Below are 12,649 nucleotides of genomic sequence, written 5' to 3'. Positions count from 1 at the left end.
ATCTTAGCAAGAGGCTGTAAGCTTAATTCTTGATCTAATTGTTAGTGAATAGTTGCAGTTGAGAATAAAAGTATATATGAATGGGTAAAGAGGATGTGGCATATATATATATATATATATATATATATATATATATATACATACAATGGAATAATACTCAGCCATAAAAAAGAATGAAATCCTGCCATTTGCGACAACATGGAAAGACCTAGATGGTATTATGCTAAGTGAAATAAGTCAGAGAAAGACAGATACTGTATGTTGTCACTTACATGTGGAATTTAAAAAACAAAACAAATGAACAAACGTTAAGAAAACAGAAACAGAGTCATACATACAGAGAATAAACAGGTAGTTGCCAGAGGGGAGAGGGGTTGGGGGGAAGAGAGGAACAGGTGAGGGAAATTAAGAGGTACAAACTTAAAGTTACAAAATAAGAGTCATGGGTATAAAATGCACAGTGTGGGGAATATAATTAATAATAATAATTTAACGTCTTTTTATGGTGACAGATATAACTAGACTTGATCATTTTTAAATGTATAGAATATTGAATCACCGTGTTGTGTACTGGGAACTAACATAGTGTTGTAGGTCAATTATACTTCAAAAACAAAGTAACTCATAGAAAAAGAGATCAGATTTGGGAAGGTGGATTGGATGAAGGTGGTCAAAAGGTACAAACTTCAGTTACAAGATAAATAAGTACTAGGGATGTAATGTACAGCATGATGATTGTAATTAACACTGCTGTGTGTTACATATGAAAGTTGTTAAAGGAAAAAATCCCAAGAGTTCTCATCACAAGAAAAAAATTTTTCTTTTTTTTAAAATTTTATATTTATTTGAGATGATGGATGTTCATTGAACTTATTTTGGTAATCACTTAATGATATATATAAATCAAACCATGCAAAAAAAAGTATGTATTTCCACCATTTAATTTGCTCATGTGTCCATTGTTTACTAACAGGATGTGGTAATGCATCTCAGCCTAAGGTTGGCTGTTAACCATGACAAATGTTTTGTGAATCGCTAGAATACAGATTTGTTGCTATGAGTGTGGGAAGGGAATAGTACATTAGTACCCTTCATCCTTGGGAGATACATTCCAAGACCCCCAGTGGACGCCTGAAACCGTAGATAGTACTGAACCCTATGTGTACTTTGCTTTTTTCCTATAAGTACATACCTATAAGTTTAATTTTTTAATTAGGCACAGTAGGAGATTAACAACTAATAATAAAATAGAACAATTATAACAGTACAGTGTAATAAAAGTCACGTGAATGTGCTCTCTCTCTCAAGCTATCGTACTGTCCTGTACTCACCCTTCTTGTGACGATGTGAGATGATTAAATGCTTACACGATGAGATGAAGTGAGGTGAATGAAGTGGGCATTGTGATGTACCATTAGGCTACTAGTGACCTGACATTACTTCAGAAGCAGGAGCATCTGCTTCTGGTGATCCTGGATCATCAAGCCATGACTAAGCTGATGGTTGAACGTCAGGAGCAGACAGTGTCAGTGGTTGGGGACCCCAGGTGGGACAGGGTAGGATGGCAGGAGATTTCATCATGCTACTCAGAATGTCATGCAATTTAGCACTCATGAATTGTTTACTTCTGGGATTTTCCATTTAATATTTTTGGGCTGTAGTTGACCTTGGGTAACTGAAACCTCAGACAGCAAAACCACGGTCAAGGAAGGACAGCAGTAATGAGGGTGTGATGCTAATGGCTAGAGGGCAAGTTTGAGCAGAGATGAGGAATGCTTGTTGTGATGTTCCTGTGTTGTGAGCCATGTTAGGACATCCAAGTGGAATTATTCTAGTTCATCTCTCTAGAGAATAGGGTGGACTATAAGGCAAGAAAAAACAATCTGAGAATCATAGGTCTCTGCCTAGTACTTGAGATGAGTTTATGGGGCACACAAGCAAGAGTTATAGGGGCCCAATAGTGAGTATTACATAGAATCTTTTAGAAATTCATGATGTGAAAGTGCTTTCAAAAGTAAGCTTTGATCATCTATTATGGCAGCAATAGCTAGTACGAATTATATGTAAAAGAACCAAATCTCAAAGCCACACTTTAGGCTGAATGACTGTTAGTGTATTTGTTTTTCAGCCTGGTCTACTTGGCAACTTTCCTGAGCCTTTCGAGGAGGAAATGAAGGGGATTGCAGCAGTTACTGAAATACCTTTAGGTAAAGTTCACTTGGCAGCTCTTTTTCTTTTTGTGGTACGCGGGCCTCTCACTGTTGTGGCTTCTCCCATTGCGGAGCACAGGCTCCGGACGCACAGGCCCAGCGGCCATGGCTCACGGGCCCAGCCGCTCCGCGGCATGTGGGATCTTCGCAGACCGGGGCACGAACCTGTGTCCCCTGCATCGGCAGGCGGACTCTCAACCACTGAGCCACCAGGGAAGCCCCCACTTGGCAGCTTTTAAAACATTGAATAAAGTACTTAAAATTTTTTTTATTGAGGTATGGTGTACATACAATAAAGTGCACAGATCTTAAGTATACAGCACAATAGAATTTTTTAAATGCATACATGCATGTAATCACAACTCAGAACAAGATACAGAAATAAATTCCAGCAATCCAGCACGCTCCATCCTGCACTTTCACACAGTTCTGAGTCCCCTGTTAACCACTGTTCTGACTTCACTGTAGATTAATTTTGCCTCTTGAACGTCTTACAAATAGAGCCGAACAGTATGAACTGTTGTCTGGTTTCTTGCACTTATCATTATAGGTAGTAGGCTATTGTATGAATAGGATATTTGTTGTTTCCAGATTTGGGATATTAAGAATAAAGCAGTTATGAACACTCTGGTACATGTCCTTTGATGGGCATACGCACTCATTTCTCTGCGATATGTCCTGGGTCATAGGGTAGCTATATGTTTAGCCTTATACACTCTGCCAGCCAGTTTTCCAAAGTGATTATACCCATTGACAGTCAACCTAGTACAAGAGTTTTCGTTTTCTCCACTTGCTAATTCTCCACGTGATAGTCTCAGTGTTTTATTTGGTCCACTTTGTCGAGCGTGTTATATTCGCGCATTATTATTTAATGTGCATTTCCCTGATGACTAATGAGATTGAACAGTTTTTTTACTTTTCCTTTCTTCCTTGCTTTCTTCTTCCCTTCCTCCCTCCCTCCCTCCTTCCTTCATTGTGCTTGTTAAATCTAATGCCCATTTTAATTGGTTTGAAGGAATTCTTTATATGTATACTGATACAGGTCCTTTGTCAGATATATGTATGCCAAACATCTCCCACACTGTAGCTTGCATTTATTTTCTTATTGGTGTCTTTTGATGAACAGAAATTCTTAATTTTAAGGCAGTCCAGTTTTTCAGTTTTTTGGTGGGTAGTGCTTTTTATGCCCATTTAAGTGATCTTTGCCTACCCCCAAACATATTCTTCTTTGTTTTCTTCTGTATGTTTTTTGTTTACTTTTTTCATATAGGCTCATTGTGTATCTTGAATTAACTTTTGCATATGATATGAGTTATGGATCAAGGTTCAAGTTTTTTCCAATTGACAACACCGTTTATTAAAAAGACTATCATTCCCTCAGTAAATTGCAGTGGTGCCTTTGATATAAATCACATGATTGCATGTATCTGATTCTATTTGGGGATTTTCCACCTAGTTTCATTTGTCTGTTTGTCTTTTCTTACACCAGTACTATGCTACTGCAATTACTAAAGCTTTATAGTAAGTCTTAATATTAGGTACTGTAAGTTTTCTAACTTTGTATTTTTCTTTAAAATTCTCTTAGGTATTCTAGACCCTTTGCATTTCCACATAAATTTTAGAATCAACTTGACAAAAGAACCTACTGATATTTTCAGTGGGATTATAATACTGAGTTTTCGAAGCCACAAACTTGGTATATGAGATTTCAGCATTTATTTAGGTTATTGATTTCTCTGAGCAGTATTTTTTATTTTCAGGGAAGAGGTCTTGCATATCATTCATTCATCAGATCCTTTGTTATATCATTTATCATATTCTTCATATTCAATCATATCCTTAAATTAAGTATTGATGTTTTTGGACGCTGTTTTTAAAATTTCCATTTCCAATTTATAGCACTTAATTGAATGAAAAAGACTTTTTCTGTCACCCCAAAAGTTTTATTTTTAAGCCATCAAATCAATAGAGTTGTTATTTTAAGTAAACTCTATATACCTTGGTTTTACAAGAGATGACTGAGAATTTCTAAAAATCAATAGTATGTATCAACAAAAGTGGCTAGATTTTTTTTGTTTTTGCTTCTTTAAAAAGATAACATACTAGAAATATATTTTTTCAGTCTATATGAGAAATATCTTTAATTCCTTTATTATGTAAAGGACTCTAGCAAATGAATACCACGTATAACTCAAGAGAAAGATGGATTGAGAAGATTAACAGATGAGTCATAATAAAATAAGAGTGGAATTTCACCAAAACAGAAATCAAATGGAAATAAAATAAAGATTAGGGTGGGAAAAAAACATATTAAGCTTAACATGTTAACATGAAATGGAACAGAGAAAAAGTGTGTTGTATACCTTCAAGTTAAATGCTGAGTGGTATTATTGTACACGTTAGGAAAAATGTTCAAAAATTAAAAATGTTTTACAATGGAATTTCTTGATAAGCTCAGCGCTTATTTTATTGTCTCTTTTCTCACCTTAGAAATATTAGTCACACTCTAAAAACCTGGGCAAAATACATTTTCAGCATCCAACCAAGACCCAGATGTATTAAATTATCATATTTGAGCCCTCCAAAGAAAACTAAAATGAAGCATATTGACGAAAAATGTGGACATTATGTTGCCGTATAATTCCAACATGCCCAGATGTTCAGCTTGTCAAATAGCTGCTTCTCTGGGGACTCGTTTTATCTTGAATCTGCAGAGAGTACAGGCTACTGAGACACCTCCACCCAACCAGCCATTCAGACTCACTCAGACTGTCTTTGGACACTTAAGTATGCCCAGGCAGAAACTCACACGGCGATGATATTTCAACCTTTTTTTTTTTTTTTTTTGCATCTTTATTGGAGTATAATTGCTTTACAGTGGTGTGTTAGTTTCTGCTTTATAACAAAGTGAATCAGTTATACATATACACATGTTCCCATATCTCCTCCCTCTTGCTTCTCCCTCCCTCCCACCCTCCCCTTCCCACCCCTCCAGGCGGTCACAAAGCAGAGCTGATCTCCCTGTGCTTTGCAGCTGCTTCCCACTAGCTATCTACCCTACGTTTGGTAGTAATATATGTCCATGCCTCTCTCTCTCGCTTTGTCACAGATTACCCTTCCCCCTCCCCATATCTCAGCCTTTTCTTAAAAAAAGAATTTTCTAACAATGTCATGGTTCTATATATTGACCAAAAGTTTCCTGTCTTTTCTCATAGGAGAGATTATTTCATTCAATATTTTCTATGAATTTTTTACCATTTGTACTTCAATAATAACAGAAGACAAAGAAGGTAAATAAATGTGTGCTGAGGGAAGGTGGGTGGTACAAGGTACAAAGTAGAAGAAAAATCTTTAACTAAATGAAATTAGAACTTGTAAAATACAGGCTTGCTATGTAAATAACATGTGCATGTTGCGTATGGTTTTATAGATCTTGGTAAGTTTTTGAAAGTGAATTGAAAGCTGTTCTTATTTTAAGACCACTGTAATGCCTATTAAAGTTTAATTCAGGTATGCAAAACTCTTGGAAGAAGTGTTTCAGGATTATAAACATTCTTAACTATTCTTCATAGTCTACTTATACCCCTATTTATGATTTGATATAAGTACTCACAGGGGCAGGACAGACTTTCTCCCATCATTTTCCAGCCAAGGGACCCCGTGCTCACTTTTCCATGTTTTTCCTGACAAGTCCCCAGTGTACAAGGCACAGGATGATTTACCCTGATTCACTCTTATTTTTGACCTGTTCTCTGGGTATAGCTGTAGGTGACAATCCCTGAAGGGAAGCATGTTGGTAAGTTGCATTAGATGAGGGTGAGATAGCTGTGTCTGAGTAGGACTGTATCATAGTGAACCACAAAATGACCACCTACCCTTGTCCCATATTCCAGTCTCAGTTCTCTGGAACCCTGTGCTCTCAGGTGTTGGGGGGGAATCTGGCCAACGTGACAGGGACAGCAGTTTGATCTTGTTACAGCCTATGATATTAGATGCTGCTTAATTCTTATTGTTGGATTGAACAGTTGGGAATATCACTTAACCAAAATTAAGTGACCAGCTTTGGTTTAGAATGAATCATACTGTCATAATTGCTGTTACATGTCTCTTCTGCTTACTTTGAATTAGGTCATCTACTACATGCGCGAAACATGGATTTTGGAGTATTTCTTGGGTAAGTAAAAAATGTGGTGTGTCTCAGTCCCTAAGAAGAGTAGGTTGTATTACACTAATGAAAAGTAAGTCCCAAGTCATTCCCAGAATATGACCAGAAGTAGAGGTCCTAGATTCCATAGTTTTGAGACCAGGTGGGCACACTCTTATTCAGTTATTTGAGAGTTTGTAGCTGAGGTGCACCCAGTGGACGGAAATCTGGAGCATGCTTGAAGGCCCTAGATGCACGTCTAGTTTATTGCTTAGAAGGAAGAGTAGCATTCTATTTCATGTGTCTTCTTGACCTTTCTGAAAAAAATGTAACAGGGCTTAGTAATTAGAGACCTAAATACTAACCTGGGGTTTGCTAATATAGGCTGTGTCATGTTGGGGGAGTTACTTAACTTCTCTGAGCCTCAGTTTTATCATGTGGAAAATGGAGGCTAAAACTACCCATACTGAAAAATCCTTGTGAGGATTGATCATTAGGGATTAGGTAGTTAAAGCACATGGTATAATACCTGACCATCATTATCACATTCAACATTATTATCATTGTTATCAAATGTCAACTGAAGTTTGTCTTTTGTAGGTGGAATGTAAATAATAATACCTGGGTCGTAACTGAGGAACTAAAACCTTTAACAGTGAATTTGGACTTCCAAAGAAACAATAAAACTGTCTTCAAGGCGGCAGGCTTTGCTGGCTATGTGGGCATGTTAACAGGATTCAAACCAGTAAGGAATCTATTGTTACATAATTTTACAGGTAGCTCTCTGTGAAAGGTGTAGTCTAAGGAAATGAGGACCTAAAAGGAATATGAAGCCCCAGTTCATCGCATTGTACTTGTTGTTACCTTCCTTCTTAGGTTTGAGCTCACATGGTAGAGAAGAGTAGAAGTGGGGGTTTCGGAGCCTTTTGTGGAGATAAAGCATGTGGTGGGTCTCAAGGGCTGGGAGTGTAAATCTGGAATCTGACCATGGGTCTGCCCCTCAAGCAGTTTAGTCATTAAGTCTCTGCACTTAAGTTTCCTGGTCAGAAAACTGTGGCCAACAGCATCCTACCTACTTATCTCACGCAGTATATGTGAAAAATACTTTGAACTTCTAAAAAAGCTCTGTTAATAGAAGGTGATAGTATCATGGTTTTGATTTTTCTTCCCCCACCCCGGCTCAATTTCCCAATCCAGGACCTGATATAACAGTGTAAAATAGCACAGTGAGAGGGCCTTAAACAGGATGGTTGAGGTTTCTGACATTGCTTTGTTTTCTTTTCAGGGACTACTTAGTCTTACACTCAATGAACGTTTCAGTACAAATGGCGGTTTTATGGGTGAGTAGAGAGTTCTTAAATAAAATGGGAATTTCATAGCTGTTTTAAGAGGAGGGCTAGACTGTGCCTTCTGGTTAATAGTTTAATGTCTTCCAGGACCTGTGACACTGTGTGTGTTTGATCCCTTCCAGGTGTCATAGAATGGATTTTGGGAAAGAAAGATGCCAAGTGGATAGGGTTTATCATTAGATCAGTTCTGGAAAATAGCACAAGGTAATCTGTTTGGTTGCTTTATTATCACATTTAATATTTGTTATTTTTTTCTTGAGATACAGTTGACATATTAGTTTAAGATGTACTACAAGATGTTTAGATACTTGTATATATGGCATAATGATTACCACAATAAGTCTAGTTAACATCCATCACCTCACATAGTTACACATTTCTTTCTCCTTTTCTTTTTTCTTTTATTTTTTTATTTTTTTGCGGTATGCGGGCCTCTCACCGCTGTGGCCTTTCCCGTCGAGGAGCACAGGCTCCGGACGTGCAGGCTCAGCGGCCATGGCTCACGGGCCTAGCCGCTCTGCGGCATGTGGGATCTTCCCGGACCAGGGCATGAACCCATGTCCCCTGCATCGGCAGGCGGACCCTCAACCACTGCGCCACCAGGGAAGCCCTCTTTTTCCTTTTGATGAGAACTTTTAAGATTTGCAACTTTCAAATATGCAGTACAGTATTATTAACTGTAGACACTATGATATACATTACATCCCCAGGACTTATTTTATAACTGGAAGTTTGTACCTTTTTGACCCTTCACCCATTTTGCCCACCTGTCACCACCCGCCCCCAGTCAACCACCAGTTTGTTCTCTGTATCTATGAATTCCTTTGTTTGTTTTTTGATTCCACTTATAAGTGTGATCACATGGTATTTGTCTTTCTCTGTCTGATTTATTTCATTTAGCAAAATGCTCTCAAGGTCCATCCATGTTGTCACAAATGGCAAGATTTCATTCTTTTTTTCTGGCTAAGTAATACTCTTGTATATGTACCACATCTTCTTTATCCATTTGTCCTTAGATGGACACTTAGGTTGTCTCCGTAACTTGGCTTAGTGTAAATAGTGCTGCAGTAAATGTGGGGCTGCAGACATCTTTCTGAGTTCTTGTTTTCATGTCCTTCAGATAAACACTTGGAAGTGGGATTGGTGGTGGTGGTAATGGTGGTTTTAGCTTTTTGAGGAACCTCCATACTGGTGGTTTCATAGTGGCTGCACCAATTTACATTCCCACAAACAGTGCACAAGGGTTCCCTTTTCTCCACACCCTGGCCAACACTTGTTACCGCTTGTCTCTTTGATAATATCCAGTCTGACATGTGAGATGATACCTTATCGTGGCTTTGATTTGCATTTCCCACCTTCTCATGCACCTGTTGGCCATCTTTGGAAAAGTGTATATTCAGATTCTCTGTCCATTTTTTAATCAGGTTGTCTTTTTTTTTGCTCTTGAGTGGTATGAGTTCCAGATATATTATGGATATTAACCCCTCCTCAGATAAATGATTTGCAAATATTTTCTCCCATTCACTAGGTTGCCTTTTCATTTTGTTGATGGTTTTATTTGTTTAGAAGCTTTTTAGTTTGAGGTATTCCCACTTGTTTATTTTTGTCTTTGTTGCCTTTGTTTTGGTGTCAAATCCAAAAACTCATTGCCAAGACCAGTGTCAAGGAGCTTATTGCCTGTGTTGTCCTAGGAATTTTATGATTTCAGGTCTTACATTTAAGTCTTTAATCCATTTTGATTTTTGTGTATGGTGTAAGATAGTGGTTTGGTTTCACTCTTTTGCATGTAGCTGTCCAGTTTCCCAAACACCATTTATTGACAATGAGACTGTCCTCCTCCAATGTATATTCTTGGTTCGTTTTTCATAACTTAATTATGGGCTCTCTGTTCTGTTCCATTGATCTGTGTGTCTGTTTTTATGCCAGTGCCATTGTTTTGATTACTATAGCTTTGTAATACAGTGTGGAATATAATTATTCTTCTTTTTCAAAATTGCTTTGGCTATTCAGGGCCTTTTGTGATTCCACACGAATTTTAGGATTGTTCTATTTCTGTGAAAAATGCCTTTGGAATTTTGATAGGGATTGCAGTGAATCTGTAGATTGTTTTGGGGTAGTTTGGACATTTTAACATTAACATTTAACATTTAACATTAATTCTTCCAGTCCATGACAGTGGAATATCTTTCTGTTTGTGTCTTCTTCTGCTTTTTCAACAGTATCTTATAGTTCTCAGTGTACAGGTCTTTCACCTCCTTGGTTAAATTTATTCCCATGTATTTTATTCTTTTTTATAGAGATTTATATATATATATATATATATATATATATATATATTTATTTTATTTATTTATTTTTGGCTGCATTGGGTCTTTGTTGCTGTGTGTGGGCTATCTCTAGTTGCGGTGAGCGGGCTTCTCATTGCAGTGGCTTCTCTTGTTGCGGAGCACAGGCTGTAGGCACGGCCTTCAGTAGTTGTGGCATGTGGGCTCAGTAGTTGTGGCTCGTGGACTCAGTAGTTGTGGCTCGTGGGTTCTAGAGCGCAGGCTCAGTAGTTGTAGTTGTGACATATGGGCTTAGTTGCTCCGTGGCATGTGGGATCTTCCCAGATGAGGGATCGAACCCGCGTTCCCTGCATTGGCAGGTGGATTCTTAACCACTGTGCCACCAGGGAAGCCCTATTTTATTCTTTTTAATGTAATGGTAAATGGGATTGTTTTCTTAATTTCTCTTTCTGATAGTTCGTTATCAGTGTATGGAACCACAACTGATTTTTGTATACTGATTTTGTGTCCTGCAACTTTACTGAATTTATTATTCCTAACAGTTTTTTTGGCAGAGTCTTTAGGGATTTCTATATAGAGTATTATGTCATCTGCAGATAGTGACAATTTCAGTTCTTCCTTTCTGATTTGGATACCTTTTATTTCTTTTTCTTGCCTGATTACTCTGGCTAATACTGCCAATACTGTATTGAATAAAAAGGGCAAGAGTGGGCAACTTTGTCTTGTTCCTAATCTTAGAGAAAAAGCTTTTAGCTTTTCACTGCTGAGTATGATGTTAACTGTGGGCTTGTCATATATGGCCTTTATTATGTTGAGGTATGTTTCCTTTATACCCACTTTTTTGAGATGTTGAATAAATGGCTGTTGAATTTTGTCAAATGTTTTTTCTGCATTTATTAAGATGATCATATTTTTATCCTTCATTTTGTTAATGGGTGTATCAAATTGATTTGTGGATGTTGAACCATCTTTGCATCATGCTGTATGATCCTTTTAATATAGTTTATTTTAAATTACTCATATTAAAATATTTCCCAGCTTTATCTTCCACTGAGGAACTATTTCAGAATTTCTTAGGTCAACCTTTGACACTCATGGAATTCTTCATGTTTTGTGTGTGTATGTTTATAGCAAGAAAATGAAATGATTTATTTAAAAAGTTCTGGGGATAGTGCCCCTATGAAGGGCATCTATGAATTTTTCTTGGTGTAAAAAAAATCCCCACCCATACAGAAAAGAAAAATTTGTATAATAAAATCTTCATTTAGATCATAATACCCCGATACACATATGGTCACCTTATCTTTGATAAAGGAGGCAAGAATATACAGTGGCGAAAAGACAGGCTCTTCAGTAAGTGGTGCTGGGAGAACTGGACAGCTACATGTAAGAGAATGAAATTAGAACACTTCCTAACACCATACACAAAAATAAACTCAAAATGGGTTAAAGACCTAAATGTAAGGCCAGACACTATAAAACTCTTCGAGGAAAACATAGGCAGAACACTCTGTGACATAAATCACAGCAAAATCCTTTTTGACCCACATCCTAGAGAAATGGAAATAAAAACAAAAATAAAGAAATGGGACCTAATGAAACTTCAAAGCTTTTACACAGCAAAGGAAACCATAAACAAGATGAACAGACAACCGTCAGAATGGGAGAAAATATTTGCAAACGAATCAACGGGCAAAGGGTTAATCTCCAAAATATACAAGCAGCTCATGCAGCTCAATATCAAAAAAACAAACAGCCCAATCCAAAAATGGGCAGAAGACCTAAATAGACATTTCTCCAAAGAATATACACAGATTGCCAACAAACACATGAAAGGATGCTCAACATCACTAATCATTAGAGAAATGCAGGTCAAAACTACAATGAGGTATCAGCTCACACCAGTCAGAATGGCCATCATCAAAAAATCTAAAAACAGTAAAATACTGGAGAGGGTGTGGAGAAAAGTGGGAACCCTCCACTGTTGGTGGGAATGTAAATTGGTGCAGCCACTATGGGGAACAGTATGGAGGTTCCTTAAAAATCTAAAAATAGAACTGCCTTATGACCCAGCAGTACCACTGGGCATGTACCCTGAGAAAACCGTAATTCAAAGAGTCATTTACCACAATGTTCATTGCAGCACTATTTACAATAGCCAGGACTTGGAAGCAACTTAAGTGTCCATCAACAGATGAATGGATAAAGAAGATGTGGCACATATATACAATGGAATATTACTCAGCCATAAAAAGAAATGAAGTTATTTGTAGTGAGGTGGGTGGATCTAGAGTCTGTCATACAGAGTGAAGTAAGTCAGAAAGAGAATAATAAATACCATATGATAACACATATATATGGAATCTAAATTTTTAAAAAAATGGTGCTGACAAACCTAGGGGCAGGACAGCAATAAAGACACAGACATAGAGAATGTACTTGAGGATACAGGGAGGGGGAAGGGGAAGCTGGGACAAAGTGAGAGAGTGGAATGGACATATATATACTACCAAATGTAAAATAGATAGCTAGTGGGAAGCAGCTGTATAGCACGGAGATCAGCTTGGTGCTTTGTTACCACCTATATTATATATATATAATAGCTTGGTGCTTTGTTACCACCTTTTATATATATATATATATATATATATATATATATAT

At 37.4% G+C, this 12,649-nt stretch overlaps 1 protein-coding gene across 1 annotated transcript in view; it reads left to right on the top strand.

Annotated features, from left to right (window-relative positions):
• Nucleotides 1-12,649, top strand: part of ASAH1 (N-acylsphingosine amidohydrolase 1) — a 47,075-nt gene that overhangs the window by 31,467 nt on the left and 2,959 nt on the right. The window contains exons 5-10 of the mRNA XM_007468488.1: nt 2,129-2,207; nt 5,426-5,500; nt 6,339-6,384; nt 6,955-7,099; nt 7,640-7,694; nt 7,826-7,907. Coding sequence (XP_007468550.1) covers nt 2,129-2,207; nt 5,426-5,500; nt 6,339-6,384; nt 6,955-7,099; nt 7,640-7,694; nt 7,826-7,907 — 482 coding nt within the window. The remainder of the gene's footprint in view (nt 1-2,128; nt 2,208-5,425; nt 5,501-6,338; nt 6,385-6,954; nt 7,100-7,639; nt 7,695-7,825; nt 7,908-12,649) is intronic.

Source organism: Lipotes vexillifer, unplaced genomic scaffold, assembly GCF_000442215.2.
Source record: "Lipotes vexillifer unplaced genomic scaffold, Lipotes_vexillifer_v1.1 scaffold1053, whole genome shotgun sequence".
NCBI classification, from domain to species: domain Eukaryota; kingdom Metazoa; phylum Chordata; class Mammalia; order Artiodactyla; family Lipotidae; genus Lipotes; species Lipotes vexillifer.
The sequence above is the reverse complement of the archived record's forward strand: the minus strand, read 5'-3'. Positions and strand labels throughout refer to the sequence as shown.